Raw genomic sequence first — 27,896 nt, 5'->3', positions numbered from 1 at the left:
ATGAAATGAGAAGTACTGGAGCACCAGATCACATTAGGACTCTGACTTTACTCTAAAAGAGATGAGGAGCCACTAAAGGTTACAAGTGGAGAGGTAACAATGACATGGCTTATGACTAAAAACGAATGCCCCAGGTCTTGACTGAGAATAGATACTGGTGGGGTAAGGATAGCAGTAAAGAGCTGGTGAGGCGTGAGCAGTTTCCAATTATATTTTGAAAGCTAAACCAAAAGCATTTGTTAATAGACTGATGGTTAACTATTAGAAATCAAGAATGACTCTGAGGTTTCTGTCTTGATTAGATATGGGAGACCTTAAGAACAGCAGTATGGGGGGAGGATGCATCAGGAATTCAGTTTTAGGCAGATTAAGTTTGAGATACCCATTAGATATCTCAGAGGCCAGCTAATTGGCAGGTGATTCCAGGGGAGCAGCACAGGTTGCAGATATCAAGTTGTGAGGCGTCAGCACAGAGATGATATTTAAAACAATGAGGACACATGAGCTCACTGTCCTAGATTCAAAAGCTTGAGTACAGAAAAGAATTCATCAGGATTTCCTTTTTCTGAGATAATGAAGAACTGCCAGGATTCTCAAGTCACTTACTGAAGACTGATATAAAGGGCTCTTTAAATGTATATTAACAATCTGTTAAATTAATATAATATTTTAAATAACCCCATTTTTCATTCATATATGTCTTCTTTCAAGAACAAGATTCTTTCTGATGTCTGATCATCAGAAAAATTAGAAGATTACTTTGAAAAGTGAGCTTACAGATCCTTTGATCCAATCACTGTGTTTCACAGAAAGGAAGATGAAGACGAAGAGAGGTTAAACTGCCTGCCTAAATCCACACAACTCATCAGTGGTAGACCACTATACTGGTCTGCACACTCCAAACCCAGCCTCCCTTCCACTCTACTACTATGGCTTTTTCTGATGGAGGAGTTCTAGCTGGTCTTTCTGCAGAACACTGGGCCCAGCCTGTGTCTACCTTCGCACACCTGGTCCTCAACCACTCTCACTTCAGGTGGAGGGGACTGCTAATGCAAGGAGAGAGGGCAAAGCAGCTGAAAAGGCTCCTCAAAAAAAAAAAAAGAAAAGAAAAGAAAAGGCTCCTCAGGGGACTCCACCACAACCACTCTGACCCCCAAGTGTATGTGCCATATCCTAGAGGGAATCAATGCTGTAAGGAGTTATCAATACCATTAAAGAAGAAAAAGAAAAGACAACTGTCACTTAAAAACAATATCTTACATTTTCTTTGTCTCTATTAGGTTCTCTGATCCCTGTCCAAAGATTTGTTGAATGGTTATTCTTCTTGTTACCTGACCAAAGCCCAATTATTAACTACACTCAAAAAAAGCTCAAGTCATTATCTTCATGTATAGTTTTAAATCAATTTAAACCATAATTTAAAAACTCTCCTAAGAGTTAATGACTAGGGACTGGGAAGGAGACTTTTAAAAAAATAGTTAATGATTATTACTTAATACAGGCTTAAAATATAAATAGAAAACATCATCAATTAACTGAAATTTACTTAGCAAGTTACCTACTTAGAAAATTTAAGACCACATAGACAATGAGAATTATCACTTTAACTATCAATAAGGACTAATATAGTATTTAAAATACAGACTGATTCATTTGATAATGCAAAATACTACAAATTAGTCAAAGTTTAACAATATGAAATAATATTTTTTCTTTTTTTTTAAATTCCAGAATAGTTAACATACAGTGTTATATTAGTTTCAGGTATACAATCAAGTGATTCAACAATAACAGGAAATAGTAGTTTTGAAAGTATTTTGCATATTATAATAAGCACTTTACAAATAAAAGATTTATTATGCTTACCTGATAAATCAAAAACATATGATTGTTAAAGATCACCACTTAATGAAACACACTGGAATGTGGGGCATGTTTCATGCATTCATCCATTCAAAACAATATTTACTAAGTTCCTGCTATATATCAAGCACTGCACTTAGGCCTGGAAAATACAAGAGAAAACAAGACACAATTCCTTTCCTGAAGGGGTTTATAGTCTACTGGGGGAGACACTTAAGAAAGCATGCAATTAGGGGATCTCTGGGTGGCTCAGCGATTGAGTCCCTGCCTTCAGCCCACGGTGTGATCCTGGAGTCCCGGAATCGAGTTCCACATTGGGCTCCCCGCATGGAGCTTTCTTCTCCCTCTGCCTATGTCTCTGTCTCTCTGTGTGTGTCTCTCATGAATAAATAAAATCTTAAAAAAAAAAAAAAAAGCATCCAATTACAATACACCAGACTGAGTGCTTCTAGCAATAAGTACAAAATGCCACCTATGAAGCACACTGGAGGGGCAACTAACTAATCCAGTCCTAGAAAACTTCTAAGAAGGAATGGCTAAGCCTAGGTCTAAAAAATGTATATTAGCTAGACAAAGAGGAAAGTGTGTTATAAGCAGAAGGAATGACATGACAAATGTCTGGAACTTAAAAAGAAGATGAAGTTTTCAAAGCCTTAAAAGTGAATCATAATACCAAAGTAAAGAATGGGAGGACAAAAAAAGATGAAGCCAGAGAAGTATGTATAACCAAACTCACTCTATTAAATGAATATAGATAGCCTAAATATGTATGAAGGATCAGTTAAATAAATTATAATAAAAATACTATTAATCCATAAAAAATGATGCTTAAAAATATTTGATAACATGGTAACTACTTATGGTAAACATTGAGTAATGTACAGAATCACCAAATCAGTATGTTGTCCACTTCAAACTAGCATAAAATTATACGTCAAGTATATTTCAATAATAATTTTTTAAATTAGGTTACAAACCAGTATGTTCACATGTAATATAATTCTTATGAAAAACATACATATCCATAGGGTAAAAATAAGACTGCAAAATGCCAACAGCTATTATTGTTGGGGAATGGGGTATGCAGGGGATTTTCCTTCTTTTTTTTATTTCCTAATGTTACCTCCTTTTTTGTAAAAGTTAGTATAAATAATCCAAAGTAGATAATAATCTTTCCAAAAGGCCAAGTGTTATTAAAAGAAAACTATACACATGACTCATTCTTCACAGGGTTTGGCAAATGGTAAAAACACCTAGAGTTGTATCTGTGTTTTTTAATCAATTATCTGACTAACCTTTATTGAGTGTCTGCTTTGTACCACATACAGAAATACGCATACAAAGATAAATAAGACACACTCCTTGCCCTGACAAGGCTCATAGTCAAGAGAAGTAAACACACATGCAAGCAGAAAAGTACAAGTGTGGGAAATGCTAATAGAGACATATGAGAAAGTCCCATGAAGTATTAAGGACAGAGATTTGCATGGAAATGTCAGAAATGTGTGACAAGAGTACCACTTTAGGTATCGTTGAAGCTGCTCTTTAATATGTATATATGTCTTACGTACTCCAGTGAGTCACAATTATCCCACATCAGCTTGACCTATTTGCCATAAGAAAAAAAAAGTGGGAGGGGTTGGAGGAGACACTGCACCAATTATACAAACTGAGCTCACAATGCAGGGTTGATGTACTAAACCTGCTCTACAAGGAACCAATTGCTGGAACTACACAATGACCTGCTGCGATATACTATCAGATAGTCCTTTCCCGTTCTTCAGCACTCTGGGTTGTCAAGGGCAGACATGCAGTCAGGTTTGACTGTATTTAACAGGGAGCTTTCAAGGAAAGCCACATAACTAGAAAAAGAGGAAGCCCTGTTAGCAATCTTGTAGAGAAAGAAAACATACAAGAAGGGCAAAATAAAAACCCAGAAAGAAAGCTAGAATCTGCTTTCTCCTTAAAAACTCATCACCAACCTTTGAAACAGTTGGTTTAACTTCCTACACTTATTTTTTACTTCATTTCATAGACATTGCATGTTGCTTTTTAACCATACTACTTCCAACTTTTTTTTAAATACAGTGGGAACAATTAAATATAAAATATTAATCTGGCCATTCTCAGTATTTAAAGTTTTATTACATAGAAACTTAGGAAAAATTATTTTCCCTACAAAGTTAGCCCAGATAGCGTAAATCACATAAGCAACTGTCATTTGGGTTATCATGCATGTCAGATAATTCACTGTGAAATTTCATGAGAAAGAGAAATCCATGGCTCATATAAAATCCATATACTGTAACGACTAATGGCACTGGACCTAATTTCAAAACACTGTTTAGTTCACACATGGTTAATCTTGATTAAAATGATTGTGCAAATAACTCACAGATTATAGTTTGGAAACATGACTTTTGTCATTTACTTTCTAACAACACATTACATGCTCCTTAAGAAGATGAGTATAACTCTGAGAACCTAATGCCACAGTTGCAGCAATGCCCTGCCCTGCTCCTCCTGTAAGGATGAGAGACCCACTCAAAAGCCTGCTCCAATCATCGCCACTCCATTACTTTATTCTAGCCAATAACAGATCTTCCTTCTTTTCTTCCCTTACATCTTTATACTACCAGAGTATCCCATTTTCTTCATCTCTTACCTCAAAACCTCTATACACTATTTCATTTTTGCAACTTTCCTTTAGCCTGTCTGCCTGTCTCACACATACAGTTATTCTCAACCATTTGGCTTATTTACAACTCCCAAGTTGAAAGAGAGCCCACCCACTGCAGCCATGCCTCTGCCTGGGCCTGTGCACTGGAGCAAGCATGAAAGAGGGCTAAAGCTGACAGGCTTGAAATCCCAGGGAGCCAGCTATCACCCACAAACACAAAGAATCTGTGGTGGGAGAGCTGTGACTGGGTACTGCCATAAACCTGTGGATAGGCTTTGAAGACTTACACAAACAGGTAGGAGCCAGAATGGCTTTCCTAGGCTGAACTGATGCCAAAACCTAAGGGGAAAATGTACTGTTATCTCTGTATCTCTGTGCCTGGCACTTCTGAACATTTGCCAAATGAATGGTTTCATCCTAGGGCCTCCAAAATAGTTTAACTGCCAAAGGAGTGTTTAGAAAGAAGAAAAGGAAATTATGCATAGTAATAATTTACTGAGAATTAAATAGTAATGACCTCAACAGCTGGATTCTCTTGCACTAAAAGTATTTAAAAAAATAGAGTAGATATGGTCTCTATTATTATTATTATTTAGATCTGCCCACCTGCCTGAAACAGCTGCTTAATTTCCTTGCTCTACATTCTAGAGGGCATAATTAAATATGCAAGCTGGAGGAAGAAGAGTGGAATCAAATGGCACAGATGCCCACATGACTGCATAGTTCAATGTGTAGGCCCCTTCTCTGCCCCAAGCTCAGTGCCATTCACTCATATCCAGATGGGTCTGAACAACACTTGAGGGGAGATGTGGGTGAGGACTTAGCTGGGGCTGTGTTGGCCAGCAGTGCATGTGCAGAGGCAGCAGAGATTCCACATACTTTGGATTTTTACACAAGAAACTAGCTTGAGTCACCAAACTACAGGGTATATTATCTTTGACATTTAAAAGTTGTGAAATATACGGTATAAGAAAACAAAGTATCATCTAAATCATTTACTCCTAACATATTTTTCTTATATTCATTTGGTATAATTATGCCTCCCTAAATATATATATATATATTTTTTTTTAAATTAGAATGGGGGGGGGGGCGTCTGGGTGGCATAGATCGTGATCACAGGGTCATGAAATCAAGCCCCAAATCAGGCTCCACACCCAACATGGAGTCTGCGTGAGACTCTCTCTTCCTCTCCCTTTGACCCTCCCCACCTGCTATCTAAAATAAGTCTTTAAAAATATAAACAAGAATTTAACAATGTTTATAAGCTACCTCAAACCTAAAGTGCCTTTCAAATTATGTTGGAAGGAATAATTTCTTCTAGAATACCTCAAATTTTCAGTTCTTTATAAAAGCAGTATTGTGAATTCTGCTAAGGTATCCTTTAGAAAATATATAAAAGGTAAACTACATTTTAATGACCATGAAGAGGAAAAAAGTATACTTCTTTTACCACTTGCTTCCAAGGATGTATTTGTCCCATATATCTTTAATATAAATCACTGTTGGGGCACCTGGGATGGCTCAGTGGGTTAGGTGTCCAACTCTTGATCTCAGCTCAGCCACAATTTTACGGTTCTGAGAGAGAGCCCTGCATCAGGCTCTGTGCTTTGTGTGAAGCCTGGTTAAGATTCTCTCTATCCCTCTGTCCCTCACCTCCCACTCACTCTCTTTCTCTAAAACAAAACAAAACAAAACAAACCCCAGGAACATAATAAATCACTGTTCACTTGGGGTTTTCCCCCCTAAATAACAATGACACTTCATTGAGCCAAATTAGCAATTTAACAAAAGTTTAAATAGTACAGGCTTTTTTAAATTTTTTATTTTTTTCTAAAGATTTTATTTATTTATTCATGATAGACATAGAGAGAGAGAGAGGCAGAGACACAAGCAGAGAGAGAAGCAGGCTCCATGCAGGGAGCCCGACGCGGGACTCCATCCCAGGACTCCAGGATCACGCCCTGGGCCAAAGGCAGGCACTAAACCGCTGAGCCACCCAGGGATCCCAGTACAGGCTTTTTAAATGCAGTTATAGTATGTTATCAGTAAAATCTGTTTAAATAAAAAGTTTTAAATTATCATAATTTACTGTAAATTGATGCCAGTAAAGTAAGGTTAGTAGTTTATAATCGACAAGGCAATAACAAAAAAGGCGCATAAATTAACCTTAGTATATGCAAACATACAGTAGATAAACTTTCTATTTAAAATCAGTGAAGTAAAAAAAATAAATAAATAAAATAAAATCAGTGAAGTACAAGAATCATTAGTTAATGTCCTAGAAAACAAAATAATACCCTTCAAAAAAAATAATATCCTTCACACTGAACCATCTCCAAATTTTCAGGTAAAGACTTAAAAATATCTATTTTTAAAAAGTACTAGGAAAATAATCTAACAGATAAATTTATCTGACAATAGTCTGGAAAGGATTTCTCTCATGTTTAAGAGCAAAGATGAATCCATTTTTTAAAATTCTACAGGGCCAAAAATATAATATATAAATGTAAAAGGCCAAGGAACTGATTACAAAGATTGCTAACATATTCAACAGAACAGAGAAAAGATATACTAAATAATGAGCTCTTAACCAATATGAAGATGAATATCGCAAAGAAAAATAAGCAAAGGACATGAATAGACAACTCGCCAAAATAATACACATAATCAAAAATACAGTTTTTATTGTCATTAAAAGGTTCAACTGCACTAACAGATTAGTGTCATCTTTTGCCCATCCATTTGGAAAAATAGTTTTATTTTTCAAAAGATTTTTTTTTTTTTTAAGAGAGAGAAAGAATGAGAGTGCTAGCAGGGGGAGGGAGAGAGAAAGAATCTCAGGTAGACTCCTCCTTCCTTAGCCAGAACCCAACATAGGTTAGGGCTCAATCTCATAACCCTGAGACCATGACCTGAGCCAAAATCAAGATTTGGATGTTTAACCAACTGAGCCACCCAGGCACCCCTGGAAAAAGATTTTTAAATATTGACACTCCATATCACTGAATGTTCAGGAAAATGAACATTCTTTCCCATCACTGGTAAGATCATAAATTGGCACAATTGGTAGATAATTTGGAAATACGTCAAGTCTTAAAAAATGTGTATACCCTTTCATCTAGCTATTCCAATTCTCTGTATATTTCCTTAAGATAAATTCCTAATTTAAGATTTACTTTGTTTACCCAAGCATTACTTATAATATAAAAAAAAACTGGAATCCTAATCTTCTACTCCTAATTTACCAATCTTCTACTGGTAAATTATACAACTTAATGCCATATAATTACTGTATTACCAAATATTTAATGTCATGCAAAATATTCATAATGAATTAAGTGAAAAGATATGCACATAACCACATACCACTGGAATAATATACACTGTAATCTCATAGCCATTATCAGGTATTGGTCCAAGAACAGGCAAAAGTCACAATACTTAAGTCATTTAGAGACAAAGATTTGCTTGGAAGACTTCTGGGAGTGATGGTCTCCCTGAATGGATAAAATCTGGATTGGGGCACCTAGGTGGCTCAGGCCGTTGAGCATGAGACTCTTGATTTGAGCTCAGGTCATGATCTCAGGGTTGTGAGTTCAAGCCCTGTATCTGGCTCAGTGAGGAGTCAGCTTTAGATTCTCTCCCCATCTAGTACTGCCCTGCCCCCTGTGTGTACACACACTCCCTTCTCTTTCTCATTCAAATAAATAAATGCTTAAAAAAGAAATCTGGGTAAAGGATATACAGGACTTTTTTTTTTAATTGGTGAGACTTTACTATATCCTTAACTTAAAATTATGTCAAAATGAAAACTTCCAAAAAACTTAAATTGACTTAGATAGCAAGGGTATTTATGGGCCCAATGAGAAGCATGCAGCCCTGACCCTTATGGGCAAGCATGGACAACTCAGGAAAAACCAGCTTTAGGATGATGCTCACTTTGTGGGCTGTTGACAGAATCTAGGTATTTCGTAAGATTGCTGAACTGCTACATAAAGTCCATCCTGAAGCCCACCCCTCCGGACTGACAGCTTTTGAGACAATAAATATCCTTGAAATTGAAGTCAGTTTAAGTTTTTTGGAAATTTTCATTTCAATACAATTTTAAACTTACAAAAAATTCTCAAAAATAGTCTTAAGATTTCCTGCACAGTTAATATTCTGCCCCATTTCCTTTATGTTCTCTCTCACATACACAAACATATTTTTTGAAACCGCCTGAGACTAAATTACATAGATCATACCCATCTCTCTCCAAATATTGTTTTCTAAAAATAAGGACATCTTATATGACTACCGTACAATTATCAAAGTCAGAAAATTTACACTGATACAATCTAATTCAGAGTCTATATTGAATTTCACCAACTGTCCCCAAAGTATGTCTGTCCTTTATAGCTGTTTTTCCTAACCCAGAGCCATCTACTGCATCTATTATCATGTCTCTTCGGTCTCCTTTAATCTAGAAAGTTCTTCAGCCTTTGTCTTCCATGACAATGACACTTTTGAAGAACATAGGCCAGGTTTTTGGTCTTCCTCATGTTTGCCAGGGTTCTACATACTTGGCAGGAATACCTTGGAAATGATACTGTGTCCTAACAGGACGCACATGATGTTTGTGTATACTAATAATGTTAATTTTGATCACCACAGCAGACAGACTCTGAGGTGCCCCATGATCCCCATCTCCTGCTGATGTTTATACCCTGTTGACCCCCTCCATTGAGTGTGGGAAGAACCTGCGACTTGCCTCTACAGCAAAAGTGACAAGGTATTTTATTAAGTACATGATTACATTACCTAAGATGTAGCTTCTGCCTTGCTGGAGCCCATTCTTCCTTGCTGGCTATGAAGAAGCAAGTAGCCATGCTGGAGAGGCAAGGAACTACACACAGCCTCTAAGAATTGAGGGCATCCTCCAGCCCTGGCCAGCACGAAAATCAGGCTATCAGTCCTACAACCACAAGGACCTAAATGCGGCCAACAAGCATATACGCAGGAAGTGGGCCTTCTGTAAGTGGAGCCCCCAGGTAACCCAGCCTTGGCTAATACCTGGGTTAGAGTCTTACTGGGCCCCAAGCAGAGGACCCAACATGCCGAAATTTCGGACTCACAGAAGCTATGATATAATAAATGAAACTGTTTTAAATAGCTAAATTTAGGGAGACCTGAGTAGCTCAGTCGGTTAAACAACTGATTCTTGATTTTGGCTCAGATCATGATCTCAAGGCGCTAAGATCAAGTCTCATGTTGGGCTCGCACTGGGCGTGGAGCCTGCCTAAGATTCTCTCTTTCCTTCTCCCTTTGCCCCTCCCTGCCATGCATGCTCTTTCCCTCCAAAATAAATAAATAAATCTTTTAAAAAAAATAAAAATAAAAAATGGCTAAATTTGTTATAATAATTTTTTGGATATTGTTGCAGAGTAAAAGAAAGTAAAGATAGTCACTTATGGAGGCTCTGCCAAATTTCTCCAGATATTGTTTCTCCATTTGAAATCAACATGTTAACTGATAGGGAGCTCCTCCGAACTATGTCAACAGCATCGTCCTCAGCAAATTTTCATTGGCTAGTTTTAATAACGAGGATTCTTGCCTAACTCAAATATTGCCAGGACATTTAGAAAATGATGATGTTCACCATCATTTCTTCTACATTTATTAGTTAGCAATCTAGTGCAAAGAACGTTCCCCTCTCTGCCATTCATTTATTATTTATGTCAAAAAACTCAGAATATTTTATACTGCAACAAAGTCTACCTGCTGTCAGTATTTATTCTTCTACTCAAATATTCCCAGATTTGACCAGTGGTAGCTTCTTCAAGCTAACTCCTGAGTCCTTATGACAAATCCCATAACTTTTTTTAAACCTGCCTTATTGAGGTATAATTCACTTAAAGTATACAATTCAGTGATTTTTAAAATTAAATTTACAAAATTGCAAAGCCATCAACACAATCAGATTTCCAAATGCCATTTTTTTTTTTTTAACCAACTTCATGGCCGTTCTTCATTCCTCTTCCAACTCCCAACTTCAAGAAATCACTCATCTATTTTCTTTTTTTCTTTTTAAAGATTTTATTTATTTATTCATGAGAGACACAGAGAGAGAGGCAGAGGGAGAAGCAGGCTCCATGCAGGGAGCCCAATGCAGAACTCGATCCCCAGACCCAGGATTACGCCCTGAGCCAAAGACAGATGCTTAACTGCTGAGCCACCAGGCATCCCTCTATTTTGTTTCTATAGATTTCCTTTTCTAGAAATAAAATCACATAAGATGCAGTTTTTTGGGTCTGGATCTTGTTCACATAGTGAACTATTCTTAGTGAAAGTAAATTCTCAGTAAGGTAGTTCTGTGACTTCACTCTTAAGATTGTCATTCCATAAATACACTCCAAATAAATGGAAGATAAACTTTTTAAATGTTTTTGAGACACAGCCATGTTCAAAAGAGGAGTATGTCCATGACCCAAAACAGAACAGAAAACACAGCAATAAAGGTCTATAGATTTCTATGGTCTCCTGATTTCTGTACCCAGAAGCAGCCAGGAGTTAGGGACTCTGCACAGCTAGAGACCTGAAATCAGGAGAGGCTGGGGAAAATGTCTTGCCATGAAATAAGGTTGATGAAAATGTTGAGTGCCATGTAGCCTACAATTTGTATAAGTGGCATTGCCTGCTCAGAGACTGAATCTATGATATCTCAAATATCACTGTAGGATGAGCACTCTAAGTCACCAATATAAGGCAAAGAATATAAAAACACTCACTGCCCTAGTTATATATAAAGTCCTTCCATGGGACTCAGGAGTTCAAGAACTCATTGCCAGGGGCACCTGGGTGGCACAGTTAGTTGGGTGTCCTCGTGTTTTCACCTCAGGTCGTGTCCTCAGGGTCCTGAGATTAAGAACCCTGAGGTCCTTAATTGGGCTCTGTGCTCAGCACAGAGTCTGCTTGACATTCTCTCTCCCTGTTCCTCTGCCCCTCCCGCTTGTGCACTCTCTCCATCTAAAATAAATAAATCTTAAAAACAAACAAAACTACTTACATTGTAGGTAAACATTTTTATCATATTTGTGTGCCTTCTTTTTGAGGAAGATGCCAAACTTTTTATCAGATTTTCTCTTTTTTTGTTTGTTTTCCATCGTATTTTCAATGAGGCCTATGATCCCCACATAGTAAAGGACCATTGCTCTAATACATGTGTGAGTTAACACACTGTAAACCACATAATGGTCCCCAGAATCTACAGCATGGTATATTTAGTTCTGCCATTTATTTCTTCAAATGTTTGACTGCCAGACAGTTTATGTACATTAGGAACAGAACAGAAACAGGTCTATGCTTATCTATCAGTGTGAAAGGGATGAGCCAGAGTCAAGCGTTTTCTGAACAAAGCCAGAGCAGATCACATTACTGCTCAAGTCTCTGATGGCTGCACCCCCACGTTCACAGCAGTACTGTTCACAGGGGCCAAGGGGAGGAAGTAACCCACATGACTGCCAACAGATGAATGGATAAAAAAAATATAGACACGTAACCAAGTACTATTCAATCTTAAAAAGGAAGGAAATTCTGACACATGGATGAATCTTGAGGTCGTCACGCCAAGCGGGACAAGCCAATCACAGAAAGATAACTATGATCTCACTTAGGTGTGGGACATAGTGTAGTCAAATTCATAAAGACAGAAAACAGAATGATGGATGCCAGGGGTTGGGGGAGGGGAAATGCGGAGTTGTTTAATGGGAACAGACTTTCAGTTTTGCAAGCTGAAAAGGTTCTAGAGATCCATTGCGAAAGAACAACTTAACAACTTAACACTACTGAGCTAGCTGTACACTGAAAACTGGTTAAGATGGTAAACTTTATGTTTATGGAGCGGGGAGGGGGACGAAGAGGGGTGTTTATGTATCTATCCAGGCTACTCTCCTGGTCTAGCTTGTTTCCAGGGCTGCTTGCCTTATTAAAACCAGTAAAAAAATTTTTTCCTTTAATTACTTGATTTTTATAATTGACAATCTAATGTTCCCTTTTATTAGTACTATACACATAATTAAAACGCTGACTTACCCTCCCACCTGCTGAATAATGGAATAAAAGATAATTTTGTTAGGACATGCAACTTGCTTTTTACTTAGCTCAAGGTAAACAAATTTCAGAAAATATTTCCATTATCTCAGCAGTCATCTGATATAAGAACAGCACTGGATCTGACAGCTCCGCTACCACACTTTAACTGTGACTCATGAAGAGTAAACTTCCTAGTTTCTAATTGCCTGAGTAACTTGTGACAATCACAAGGTCCTGTTTCTTGAAAATGGATTATGCTAATTCAACAATATTCATGGAAAAGCTTTAAAAGCAATAGCAATTTATCTTTTAAGAATGGCCTGTAACAGCTAACTTTCCCTTACATCCTACGTTTCTTTCAAGTTGCCTTCAATAGATGCTTCCTGGCTCAACTTGATTTTACTTTTCTCTCCTGGCTGAAAACTGAGATCCCTAAATTAAATTTTATGGGAATCAGCTAACTATCACTCTTGAATTGTGGCCAGGCCCTTAAGGCCATGAGCCCGGCTCTGGCTCCCCCGGCCCCCATCTAGCTCAGTCATGGGACTGGACTTGGGTCTGGATGGAGGAATGGAACAGAGTGCTGCAGTCACTCATGACTACAAAAGCAAAATGTGTGTTTCCAGTTTTAGAGCTGTTCACCTCACAGCACCCTCTCCCACACAAATATGCCCATGATGTACCTTTGTTTTCTTATCACAAAAGCAAAACATACACATTAGAAATGTTAAAAAATATAAGCAATGTAAAAGAACATATATACATATGCCGCAGTGGCAATCACTGCTATCAGATTAATATATTTGTCCTCTGCATATTTTTTAAATAAATATTGGATCATTAGGTACCTGTTTTATAATTTGCTTTATACTATAATGGACCATTTCCCCAATTCTGTATTCCTCTCTTCTAGGCCTGTAGTTCACCCCTCCCCAACTCCTGAATCCCTTCCATCGTGCTCTCCAGAGCTAACAATACCCTGTATCTTCATTTTCTCTGAATGATCCGCTTCACCTTCTTGCTCTAACCTAAACATGAATCTTCCTAGAGGGCAATGTTGTTCCTGGCTGTTCTTTCTGTGATAATCCTCAAATCACTGGGACTAAAATTGGAGATGTCCTCCTTGCTCTCCCTGATGCTTCCTCACACATTCTCCCTTCCTCCCTAAAGCCTCTTACATCACCAGACCATATACATATACCTACTCTCCCTCCCTTTTGCTGCCATCTATAAAGCCCCCAGTTATCTCATCATAGCTTGATAATTTTATTTTTTTTAAGATTTTATTTGTGAGAGTGAGAGAAGTAGAAGGGACAGAAAGAGAGGGAGAAGCAGACTCTCCACTAAACAGGGAGCCTGCTATGGGTCTTGGTCCCAGGACCCTGGAACCATGACCTGAGCCCAAGGTGGACACTTAATCAACTGAACCACCCAGGCACCCCCTAGCTCAACAATTTTAGCTGCTGGTTTCCTGTCAGTCTCCCCTCTTAATTCTTGGTGATGTTAAATGACCCTCTCAATACCTCAGCCTCTTACTTCTGTGACCTCTCCTTTTATCTTTCTTCTGGAGGACATCAGGCATTCCTTGTCACAGCAATACCCCAGACCTCATTACCAGTTAACTGTGACTTTCCATTGCTTCAATTTCAGGGTACCTCTCTTTGATAACCTCCCTTAACTTTCTAGCTAGCTCCTTCTAGTATCTGACTCTAGTATCAACTCCACCAGAATCTACAATCCATTGATCCTATGTTCTTTTCACTCTCCGTCACCACTTACCCTCACATTTCAACTTCTTAAGCAGGTTAATTTCGGAGGTCCATAAACCTCTCTACCCCATGCCTACCTAGAATCTATGCAGTATCCTTGAGAATATGCATCTACTCCTTACTTTTACACAAGCCCCTCACTATGTTGTTATTTACTCCCCACTGAGCCTCACAGATTTTTTAAAGATGATTCAGGACTAAAACTTTTCTGATTCCTTCAAGTTTCCCATTTCTTAAACATTTCTATTCCTTCTTCTCCCTACTCTTTTTAACCAAGTGTGAGTAGGCCAAACTGAGAGAAGTGCTGAAGTAAAATACACACCAGATTTGAAAGACTTAAGTATCAAAAATATATGTTCATTAATAATTTTCATACTGATCACATGTTTCATACTGATCACATGTTGACATGATAATGTTTTAGATACACTGGGTTAGATAAAATATGTCATGGAAATTAATTGCAGCTGTTTCTTTTTCCTTTTTAATGTGACTGCTAGAAACATTTAAATTACATATATTCCACTGTATTTCTTTTTTTTTTAATTCATTTTTTTTTATTTATTTATGATAGTCACACAGAGAGAGAGAGAGAGAGAGAGGCAGAGACACAGGCAGAGGGAGAAGCAGACTCCATGCACCGGGAGCCCGACCTGGGATTCGATCCCGGGTCTCCAGGATCCCGCCCTGGGCCAAAGGCAGGCGCTAAACCGCTGCCCCACCCAGGGATCCCTATTCCACTGTATTTCTACTGGGTGGCACTGCTCTAAACAGTTCTGAACAGAATGGCTCCTTCATCCCTAAATTTCTACCCTTAGTTTTTGTTTAAATAACAGGAAGGTAAAAAAATAAATAAATAAATAAATAAATAAATAAATAAATAAATAAATAAATAACAGGAAGGTGGGAAAGAAGATGGAATACAACATGCAATTAAAAGCAGAAACTAAATAAAATCTCTGTAATGCTTTGAAATTATCACTTTGACCTTCATGTGAAATTAAAAATTTTAAGATGACATTTTCCAAGTATAATAATAAATTATACTTAATTGGTAATTGGCATCAAAACACAACATTATCACTTCACTATCTGTGAAAGTTTACCAGCCATACGTTTCTCACTGCCCTGTACTTCAATAAAATATTTACAGCTTTAACATTAACAGAACATAAATTAATTTTATCCACACCAAATGATTTCTGTGTTTAAGGAAAGAGTCTTGCTTTACTTGCTTCCTAAAATGTTAAAGGAGTGAAATAAAGCACCCTCTGCCTTTCATTTCGGGCCTTTAGAAGGAGTTCAGGAACAAATCATTTAAATACTGCTCCTTCTCAAAGGGATCTCCTTAGCAACCTTTTATAGCTGGTCATGGGTTGCAGAATTCTCTCCATCTCCCATTCTTAATCGAGCCTGTGTTCCTTCCAGAACAAAGAAATTTAAAACAGAAACATAACTAGCTCTTTGACTAGATATTTTAAGTAAGTTTCACAATCTCCTTCATTTCTTTGGCCAGCTCCTTCCCTCTAAGCATTCTGTTCTCCTCTTATCCCTTCACTGACCAAGGTAAAGTCAGGTCTGGTAACCATGGCCTCTGTAAAAACAGCAGCAGCCACCTCCAACGCTTCCTGGCAGTCCCTATTCAAGGTCATATCTACTGGCCCATACTATGAAACCCCAGGCCCATGTCACAAATACAGATTGTTGACCTGTTTTTAATTAATTTATTCAATCTTTCCTGTGTAAGCTACAGAGTAGTTACAAAATAGTATATTTGAAAATAATAAGAAAAGTATCAAATCATGCAAATGATGACTGTCTTGCTCCTTTTTACTACCTTGGTGGTATTAACCACCTAATTTTATTAACTATACAGAAGGAAAAAATAAAATCCCAAGTTTAATAAGGCAAAATTTATGTAAATAACATTTTAAGGAAATAGGAAGTGTTGCCTCTAGATTAAAGGGAGAGTATTTGTGTCCAAAACAATGCCAAATTAGAGCCAGTGCCCACAGTCTTTTGTTTTCTGCCCTATCAAAAAGGTATCACTTTCTCCTATGGACAGTGAAATATAAGGGCAGCCACAGGAAAAAAGGGAAGGAGCTCAACTCAGAGCAAAAAAAAAGAAAAAAAAAAAAGAATTGAGACTCATATTCATATAATCAACACGATCAAAGCAAAATAGATGGGACGCCTGAGTGGCTCAGCAGTTGGGCGCCTTTGGCTCAGGGCATGATCCTGCAGTCCCGGATTGAGTCTTGCATCAGGTTCCCTGCAGGGAGCCTGCTTCTCCCTCTGCCTATGTCTCTGCCTCTCTCTGTGTCTCTCATGAATAAATAAAATCTTAAAAAAAAAAAAAAAGACAAAATAGAGAGGCTGCACAGCATGGTCTTTTTAAGGCCATGTATCAGCTTCTCTCCCTTCCCCAGTATCCATGGAGAATTTTACTTTTGTCAGGCCAGTTTCTAAAATGTCACAGTACAGAACGGAGACTATCCAGAAGAAAGACATGAGATCAATGTCAGGAAAAAGAGGATAGGATCGGGGCAAGGAAAAGGACATCCATCCGTGATTCAGGACTCTCTTTTGGAGTGGGGAATCTAGGTACCAGCTGAAATGGAAAGAATACAGGGGAGAATGAAGATGACAGACACGATGGGCTCCAGGAAAAGGGCTCCAGGATGGGTGAGGTGGTTTTGTGTGAGGGTAGATGTAAGGGGAGAGCTCCAAAAAAGCTATAAGGAATGAGGCAATTGAAAAAAATTTAAGGAAATTTTGAAAATTTTATTAAGTGTTGTTATAACTTTTAAAACGGATCCACTACAAGATCTTTTGAGAGATATTTTTTAAATATTTTTGACTGCTACAACTGTGTTCATTTGCTACTCTGTGTGGCTAGAGGACAAGTATTTTAATTCAACAACTATGGGAAGAAGAAAGTAAAACTAGAAAGAATGTGGTTTGATCAAACAAGCTCAGGTTCTGATCTCTTCCTCAGTTATGTAAAACCATGTGGTACTTTTTACTAAAATTACTAGTAAACCAACATTTTTTTTTATTTTATAAAGGCAGTACTCAAGCAACATAAAAATTCTTAAGGACAGCACTGCATTCCCTACATCTAGCATGGAGTCTATAAATGGAAGTACTTGAAAAATGTCTGAATTAAGTATTTTACATTTTTACCCATAAATTTAACAATGTAAGAAGAAAACTTAAACTCAGAAAACTAAAAAGTCATTGAAAAAAACTGAGGAACTTCTAAGTAAATGGGAAGACATCCTATGTTCATGGATTGGAATGCTTAGCACTGTTAAAAGGCAATACTACCTAAAGGCATCTACAGATTCAATGCTATTAGTATCAGAATCCCACCTAGCTTCTCTGTAGAATTTACAAGCTGATCTAAAACTCATACAGAAATACAAGGGACCGGGGATCCCTGGGTGGCTCAGCGGTTTAGCACCTGCCTTTGGCCGAGGGCGCAATCCTGGAGTCCTGGGATCGAGTCCCACGTCGGGCTCCTGGCATGGAGCCTGCTTCTCCCTCCTCCTGTGTGTCTGCCTCTCTCTCTCTCTCTCTCTCTATCATGAACAAATAAATAAATAAATCTTTAAAAATAAAATAAGAAATACAAGGGACCCAGGAGAGCCAAAATAGTCTTGAAAAAGAACTAGTCTAGGAGACTCATACTTTTGGATTTCAAAATTTACTATGAAGAAATGGAAATTGATTAAGACAGCATGGCATTGGCATGACAGAACAGAACTGTGAGTCCAGAAATAAACCCAGAGATATATGGTCAACTGATATCTGACAAGGGTGCCAGGACTATTTAAGAGGAAAAAATAGTCTCTTTAAGAAATGGTCCTAGGACAACTGGATATCCACGAGCAAAAGAATGATGTTGGTCACTTATTTACTTCAGATCCTATGCAAAAATTCATTGAAGATGGATCAAAGACCAGCAAAGTATAAGAGCCAAAACTATAAAACTCTTAAGAGGAAAACACAAAGTAAATGTTCATGATCTCCATTTGGCAATAGATTCTTAAGATACCAAAACAACAAACAACAAAAGAAAAAATAGATACCTTAAACTTCATCAATATTAAAACTTTTGTGCTTAAAAGTATACTATCAAGAAAATGAAAAGAAAGCCCACAGAATAGGAGAAAATATTTACAAATCACATATCTGATAAGGGACTTCAATCTAGAATACATAAAGAATTATCACAACTATAGAAAGATAAACAACCCAATTTAAAAATAGGCAAAGATGAACAGAAAGATGCACAAATGGCCAATGAACACATGAAAACATGCTCAAAAGCATTAATAATCAAGGAAATGCAAATCAGAACCAAATGAGATAGATGCCATTTTATACCCACCAGGATAGCCAGAATCAAAAAGTCACATAACAGCAGGTATTGGTGAGGATGTGGAGAAATCAAAACCTTCAAACACTGCCAGGTAGGAATGTCAAATGATGGAGCTACTTTGGTAAACAGTTTGGCTGTTCCTCAAAAGTTAAAACACAGAATTACCAGTTGACCCAACAATTCTCCTCCTAGGCATATAACCAAGAGAAATCAAAACTCAGTCCACATAAAACCTTGTCAAAGAATGTTTATAGGAGCAATCTTCATAACAGCCAAGGTGGAAGTGACTCAAATGTCCATCAACTAATGAAAGGATACACAAAATACGGCATATCCTTATAGTTGGATATTCAGCAGTAAAAAGAAATGAAGTAGTGATACATGCTATTACATGGATGAACCTTGAAAACACTGTGCTAAAGTAAGTCAGGCACAAAAGACCACTTATTATATTATATAATCCACTTATATGGAATATCCAGAATAGGCAAATCTATAGAGATAGAAATTAAATTAGTTGTTGTTTGGGGTGGTGGTACTGAGGAATGCTGGATGATAGCTGAAGGTACTGGATGTCTTTCAGAGGTGACAAAAATGTTATAAAAGGGAGTGTGGTGATGGTTACATTAATTCTGTGAATATACCAAAAACATTAAATTACACACTTTAAATGGCTGACTTATATTCTGTGAATTACACCTTGATAAAGCTGTCACAAAAAATTAAGAAAGCATTATCATCAAAAAAAATTAGGGAATTATCAAAACACCAATTACCTAATTTTACTGATAGAGTTTTTTAAACTGTATTTTACAGTATCTGCCAAATGCAATAAAAATCTCTATCAAATTGAGGGATGACAAGAGACACTGTACAAAACAGTGAAGCTCGCTTAGCCTCTCTCTAGCTAAATATCCATCTCACACTCCCCAGTCCCTCTAGATTATGCTGACTGGTCTCCACGACAACTACTAGCCATGAGTAGGCACCAGGTGAGCCATATGCTTACCTTAAACATGCTTATACTTAAATTTTGTAAGGTTTGTTCCCAAACCCATGCAATCAATAGCACTTATACGTACAATAACAATTTCATGAAATGATGCAATAAACTGATAAAATACATATATAACAATACTTCTTGAAAGAAGAATACAGGCAAACAGCAAATGAAGAATGCACATTGAAAAAAGAATGACCTTAGGAAACAGAAGAAAATTTCAGACAGAAAGGTTTCTTCTCTTGAAGAGAAACTGAATCTATGTCTTATCTTTAATATGATCTGTAAGACCCAGCACCACCTTGCCTTCCCTACATTTCCTACAACTCTCCCTCACATTTCTCTATGCTTCAGACATCCTGGTGTTCTGTCAGTTTCAAAAACCGTTTGATCTCTTAAGAGTCCTAACTGTGGCTAACCCAGGTGGCTCAGTGGTTTAGCACTACCTTCAGCCCAGGGTGTGATCCTGGGGACCAGGGACTGAGTCCCATGTCGGACTCCCTGCATGGGGCCTGCTTCTCCCTCTGCCTGTGTCTCTGCTTCTCTGTGTCTCATGAATAAATAAATAAATAAAAGTCCTAACTGTGACTTTCTTCTGCCTGGAAATTTCCATTCATGTATCTAAACCTTCTCCCTCAGTCTGGCTAATTTCTTAAAGCCAAGTATCTTTTATGCAAAGACACATGTATCTCTGAGAGTAGCACACAACGGATGCTCAATGAGGAAGTCAACTTCGTTATGTAAATATGGGAAGAAATGTCTAAAAGAATAAACGGCCATTACCACTAGATGGTAGGATATAAAGTGTTACTTTCTTCTTAGTATCGTTCTGTGATGTTCTAATTTTTACAACAAATACATATCATTTCTGCAAAGATTAAAGGTACTTTGAACAAGTACCTAGGCCCTTCCCACTTTGATCCTTCAGCACTGTAGTGTCTGTGCTGAAAAATACTATTTTATTAAATATTTAAACTTTTAACTAAGGCAGATTGATATAGCTTCCTGATAAGGTGAATCATTAAGAAAACTTCCTACTCTATCATCAAAGTACATAGAGGTGCTTCAGATACCTGCAGGGTAAACTTTCTGCTCCTTCAAGAATACTATGTTTACTCCCAGATAATTTGGGTTATTCTAAAATCCTGTTATTGGTCCTTTAATATAGTAAAAACTATACAAAGGAGCACTACTTGTATAAATTCTGTATCCTCTGGTCAAACCATGTTGTATTTAAGACATCTATCACTAGAACACAGACATTTTGATAATAAATGTTATGAGAGAGAGGAGAAAGGAGGAAGGGAGAAAAGGGCAGGGAGAAGGAGAGAGGCAGGGAGCGAGAACTGAATCTCAAACCTAACAAGTAATAACATAATGTGCTGGTCTCTATCTGATGACACATGGTAATCTAAGGATAGTATGTATTTATCACACCATTAATAAGTCACTACCAACCTCTACTAACACACTTAGAATCAGCAACTCAGAGGTAGACACAACTTACTCTGAGGACACAAACTAATTTCCAACCACTTAAAGTCAATCAAAAAGCCATGTAAATTCAGGTATGTTTGGGGTTTTTAATCCAAAAGCACAGGAAGCAAAAACAAAACAAAACAAAAAAAATCCTAAAACACACACACACACACACACACACACACACACACACACACACACAAAACAAAAGCACAGGAAGCAGAATGTGAGCATCCTTCCCATTTCTTGGGCCTGCTGACCAAGGAGAAAAAGCTGTTGTTACCAGCAGTTAATGGAGCTTATTCTTCTAATCCTTTTATAGAACATACATCATTATTTTAACTTCTTGTCCTGCAATTCCATTTATAAAACCTTAAAGTAAGGCCTAAAATCAGAAAAGGCCTTCTGCTGAAAGAGCAGATCTGACAGTAATTGTCTTTTTGTTTCAGCTTTAAGATTTAGTTTGGTATTTAATACTAATTTCACAATCATTTAAATAGGCTCATTATGCAACTAAAATTATGCATAAATGCAAATATTTTCATAAAAATATTATAGCTGACCCTTGAATAAATGGGTTGGAACTGCATGGGTCCCTTTATACTGTATTTTTTTTTTATTTTTTTTTTAATTTATTTATGATAGGCACACAGTGAGAGAGAGAGGCAGAGACACAGGCAGAGGGAGAAGCAGGCTCCATGCACCGGGAGCCTGACGTGGGATTCGATCCCGGATCTCCAGGATCGCGCCCTGGGCCAAAGGCAGGCGCTAAACCACTGCACCACCCAGGGATCCCTATACTGTATTTTTTCAATTAAATATAGTACAATACTATAAACGTATTTTCTCCTATGACTTTAACATTTTCTATTACTTTATTATAATAATAATAATAATATAGTATATAATACATATAAAAGGTCTCTGTTAATTGACTGTTTATGGTATTGGTAAGGTTTCTGGCCAATAAACAGTAAGCTATCAGCAATTAACTTTCTGGGGAATCAAAAGTTACACATGAATTTTCAACTAAGCCTCATGCTGTTCAAGAGTCAACTGTACATACTACTTCAAGTTACATTTTTGAGTTACTTTTAAAATCAACTAATGGCTATCAAATGTCAATTACAAAAGATCTTACTCACCCAACTGCCACAGAGTGCATGAGCCAGAGGTGAAATCAAAGGGAAGTAGGCTGATTTAGCTAAACACAAAATGGGAATTTTTAAATACTATGTTAGAGCAGCAAACTCCCACATACTACCTTTGGCAGTTTATTAGGCTGCTCAGGAAACAAAAAAATTTCATATAGTCCTGTTTGTGGCAAAAACTGTAGATAATCAGAATGGAGTAAGTACAAGACACTAACTCTGATATATTTCTTGGCTCATTCTCAAGATCTTTGGGTTCCCCTACAAGGCAGACTAATTCTAGGTCTAGTTTCCCAGCAGTTTCAAATATATAGAACAACTCTTGAGTCATCCTGATTAAGTTAGAATCAGACTACTTCACAAATTACTATATACTATAGTACAGAACTCTATGTTCATCTAACCCGTGGAGGGCCAAGAGGGAGGGGCTTAGGGACTACAATCATTCCTTCGCCCACTCTACCATTGAGCAGGACAACAGTCCCCTGGCTACACAACGCCAGGAACTGTAGTCACAGGTAAGAGACACATACAGAATAATGAGACATCAGTCATTTCACTGCCCCACGTGGGGCACTAAACTAATTTTTTAGCACTATGCAGATGCCTTACAATGCAGATAAACAAAGGCTGGATAAAGACAAACAAATGAAAGGTAAAGGGAAGTGGTTCTGCAACATGCTGGCTATATGGCCTTGGGCAAGTTACATAACCTCTCTATTCTTTTGCTTTCTAGAGTTTGTTTCTAAATTTGTTATGAGGATTAAATTAATGTTATATTCAGTATATGTAAAATCTATTCCTAAGATGTGAGGAAGAATGTTTCCCTCATTAAAGATTATATTTTTCTGCTATGCTACAATTTTTATAAACAAGCTTTATCAAGATTAAAGTACTGACAAAAGTTAATTTAACTTTATATAATGCTTTAATCTATTCCACTTAAAACACAGCTCATCTACCACAGGAACAGGATTGTTCTAGTTATTCATTTAACCTTTCCTGCTAAAGGGAAAAGGCCTCAGTGCCTCATAATTAGTGGTGGTTAATAGAAAACAGGAACGTGATGAAATCTAAAAATTTACAACAATGAAAATGCTTCAATTAAAATACTTAAAAATTTAAATCCTTTATGTTGTGGCATTTTTAAGTGCTTTGCAACTTTCTTCAAATACAAAAGTGTAACAAAAATTATTTAAATAATGGCAGTAAGAAAAACTTGTAAAATGAGAGTAAAAAGCTCCCCTAAGCTCTGTGAAGCAGAACTGTCTCCTTGACGGACAAGTACCCACAGGTACAGGTCAGTGTACCCACAGGTACAGGTCAGTCTTTTGAGAGTTTATAAATGACCAGATCAGCAGTAGACAGGGCCCAAAGGAGGGGTGAAGGGTAAGGGAGTAACCACCAAGAGGCACCCGTGGAGTTTGGGGAATGACAGAACTTGATTATGGAGACGGTTAGCACAACTGAGTATCTGTCAAAATTTGAAAGACTGTAATTGAAAAGGGTAAATTTTACTGTATGTAAATTATACTTTCAAAAAATGGAAGAGATGTAGGAAAAAATTAAATTGCCTATTAAAGTAAAAATTTTTGTCTTTTGAACCAAATTATATGAAAAATTTTCCTTAATGAGTTCAAATGCTGGAAACTACTGGTATAATTGAGTACATTAAAAAAATTTTCCAGGGACACCTGGGTGGCTCAGCAGTTTAATGTCTGCCTTCAGCTGAGGGCGTGGTCCCTGGTCCAGGGATTGAATCCCATGTCAGGCTCCCTGCATGGAGCCTGCTTCTCCCTCTGCCTAGGTCTCGGCTTCTCTGTGTCCCTCATAAATAAATAAAATAATAAATAAAATTAAAAACTAATAATACAATCTTCACACAAAAAAAATTTTCCAAACAGGGGCACCTGGGTAGGGTAGCTCAGTCAGTTGAGCATGGGACTCTTGGTTTGGGCTCAGGTCATGATCTCATAAGTCATGAGATGGAGCCCTGCATGGGGGACACTGCTCGACAGGGAGTCTGCTTGGGCATTCTCACCCTCTGCTCCTCCCCCGCCACTCCCACATGCTCATATGCTCTTTCTTTCTCTCTCAAATAAATCTTTAAAAAGATTTTTTTCCCAAACAGTGAGAAATAAGGTATAATATTTGATCTTTTAGAAACATTAAGCTATCTTGAGGTACCAGATCACATAAAAGTTGACTGAATGCCTAGGTATGGCCTCCCTTGCTTTCTCTAAACTCATAATTTTGTTTGGTTTTTCTGAATATAGGAAAAGTATTAAAAAGAGAATTAAAAGTAAAACTAGAAAATAATTCATAATATGATTTCTATGTACTACAAAAACCATTAAAATACACAGTTGAACAGTTAGTTATACGTCTTAATGAGGGTCCTGAAGGCCCAGAAAGATAAAGGGATTTTTGCTTTCCCTACCAGTCACCCTGAGGCTCCTAATGGTCTAGGCATCTTGCTTAAGAAGATGACTTTCTCCAACCCAGAAAACTATATACCTCCCAACTAAGAAGAGGCTACATTAATTAAGCCAGGCTTTATGCTAAACTCTGTGCATTCACAGCAATCTATCTTTCAGATAAAGAATCTTGAGGCCAAGAAGTGACGGAAGGGTAGAGCTGGGGTCCAGGCCAAAGCACACACAGCCACCGCACCCTGGTATAGGCCTGCACCCTGGTATAGGCCTGCACCACAGCGTGGAGTAAACGACATGCTACTCCACCTGTTCCAGGGCCCTTCACAGTTCCACACATCTACAGATTGGGGTCTGCATCTCAGATTACGGTCTACGGACCCTTTTACATGCTAAAAATTATTGAGGAATCCAAGGAGCTTTTATGTGTATGAGTCATAATCTATCAACATCTCTTGTATTAAAATTTTAAACTGAGAAATTTTTAAATCAAGTCACTTAAATCATTTAAAAATATTAAACACATTAATATAAGTAACACTTTTATGGGAAAAAAACACCCTCTATTTAAAAAAAAGAAACAAGAAGGGTGGTATTGTTTTACATTTTTTGGAAAACTCTTAAAAGTCATGCTTAATAAAAGCCAGCTAGATCTTGTATTTGCTTCTGAGGTCTGGTATTACATTCATAGTTACACAGTCATGTAGCCAAGGAAAATACCACTATACCCTCAAGAGAATGAAAGCAGAAGAGCAGATTACGTCTTAATATTACTTCAAAAACAGTCTGACCTTGAAAGGGTTTCAGGAATCCCCAAGAGCCTTACCACCACACTTGGAGAAATACCACTCTAGTCAAACCAGAGGAAGTCCTACATCTGATTTCAGCAGTTACCCACTCTCTAACTTGGATTCCAACTTTACTCTCTCTTGCTTCCCTAACTACCAACACCCCCCACCCCGCCAAATGTACCATCTTCCCTAAAAAACGAAACTTTCTACTTAAGCTGTCTCCTTTCTCTGAAGTCACCAAAATTCTTGAAAAAGTAGTTCCCACTTACTCTACCTCTCCTTTTTATTATTTTAATTAACAAATACAGAGATGTTCTCATTTTTTAAAAAAGTCCAAACAATAGAGATAAATCACCATCCATAATTCCAGTCTCTTCACCAGAGGTAACTATAATCACTGTCACCCCCTAGAAAATACTCTGAACTGTTAACTAAGTAATAGGATTGAACTTTCTATATTCTTGTGATTTTCTCTCTTCAAATAGTTATTTTTAAAATATCCTGAAAGAGAGTTGTTGAGATTCCAATTCTTTTGGTTATCCAAGGTATAGGTCAAAGAATAAGGGCTACTAAAAAAAAAAAAAAAAAAAAAAAAAAAAAAAAAAAGAATAAGGGCTACTAATTAGGAGATTACAGAGAGAAAATGAGTGGCATTCCTATACAAAGCGAGTACTAAACAAAATGCTACGACAATGCTGATTTTATCATGCTACAACATAATAAGACAGAATAATGAGACATAGTCATCCTGATATACATATGTGTCTGGGTGTGTGTGTATAAAACAGTGTCTTCAGGGTTTGTATAACAGTTTCACATATACCTGCTCTTTAAAATTTCACATAACCCATGAGGTCAATAGGAATTATGATTAACATTTTATACATAAGAAAGCCAAAGTTGTAGGACAGCAGGAGAAAAAACAGCTCAAAATTACATAGCTAGAAAGATGCATATCGGAAACCAGACAGAAGTTATATTTTCTGACTCAAATCAAATCCCATTCCTTTATATTACATTGAACAGTACACCAAAAACTCTCACAATATAAAAATATTAAGTTCTACTTTAAAAATAATGAAGTTCTTTCTTATTTTTAGAGTTACTTTGGAAAAAAAATTATCTCTACTTCCAAAGTTGAAAATACAAAGTGGTAGAAGTTCTGAATGCAAAAAAGAAATTATTTTTGCTTCTTTATTACACAATACAATCCCTTAGGAAGCTTGCATTTTACTTAAAACAGTTGAAATTTACTAAAATCCACATCAACATGTAGACGCATTATGAAATTAGAAAAATAACTTCTTAAATCCTTTATTTAGGCATTGCCATCAACAAAGACCCAAGACTCCTAATGTAAAAATGATGCAACAGTATCTGAAAAGAACACCAGATGTACATACTTCATGGATGCTACCACTGCATCTCAGTGCTACCCTTGAAACTCCTGCAAGGAATGCAGAATCATGTGGAAATTCCTTAAGGTTCACTATCAGAATTTTGAACTAAATTATTAAAAAGTACTAAACCTATTTATACAAATAACAAAGCATTTAATTCATTATTGAACTTACTGAAATACTGTTTCCAAGCCCCTATTTTTTTTCCTACACCAAGGTAGCTCCAGAGGAGCTCAACACATCTAAATGATATATTTATTATGACACATTAGATTATGAAAAAAACTGAACTTGAACTATTTCTTATTAAGGGCTCTGAATCTTAGTATCTCAATTTCACACATAATAACATGAGAAAATTTTAAAGCCATGATTAAGCTAATCTTTTTAACACATGCTGGCATTTTAAAAATATGGGCAAGCGGGGTGGCCTGGCTGACTCATTCAGTGGGGCATGCAACTCTTAATCTCAAGGTTGGGAGTTTGAACCCCACACTGGGTGTGCAGATTACTTAAAAATAAAATCCTAAAAAAAAACCATACACACATACACATATATATATTGGGAAGATAACTGATTTTTTCACATTTTACTCTTCTTAAATGTAAAAGATGTATACCTGCTCTCAACACAACGTTTTCAGAAGACCAAAACCCATGAGATATAATTCAATACTTAAGTTAATCTAAAGAACTGTAAAGCTACTTTACTAATAAATATTTGAGTATTTCTCTTACCTCTGTTTCTGTACAATGTGAATATCCCAATTTACCTGTAATAAAAATACACAAAGTTACTTCCAAAGGATTTTAGCTTATCACTGATAAATACTTGAGCTACCTTGCCATAGATAGCTTCATTATATCTATG

The 27,896-nt window shown here is 37.1% G+C and overlaps 1 protein-coding gene across 11 annotated transcripts in view; it reads right to left on the bottom strand.

The window, feature by feature from the left end:
- Positions 1–27,896, bottom strand: part of LOC140634911 (centrosomal protein of 76 kDa) — a 234,552-nt gene that overhangs the window by 145,996 nt on the left and 60,660 nt on the right. For all 11 annotated transcript variants that reach the window (XR_012032235.1, XM_072828642.1, XM_072828644.1 and 8 more), the window contains one exon: positions 27,764–27,798. Coding sequence is in view for 10 of the 11 variants with exons in the window: in XM_072828642.1 (XP_072684743.1) it covers positions 27,764–27,798 (35 nt within the window). In the remaining variant the exon portion in view is untranslated. The remainder of the gene's footprint in view (positions 1–27,763; positions 27,799–27,896) is intronic.

The sequence above is a fragment of the Canis lupus genome, chromosome 6 (genome assembly GCF_048164855.1).
Source record: "Canis lupus baileyi chromosome 6, mCanLup2.hap1, whole genome shotgun sequence".
NCBI classification, from domain to species: domain Eukaryota; kingdom Metazoa; phylum Chordata; class Mammalia; order Carnivora; family Canidae; genus Canis; species Canis lupus.
This window is presented reverse-complemented; position numbering and strand designations above follow the sequence as displayed.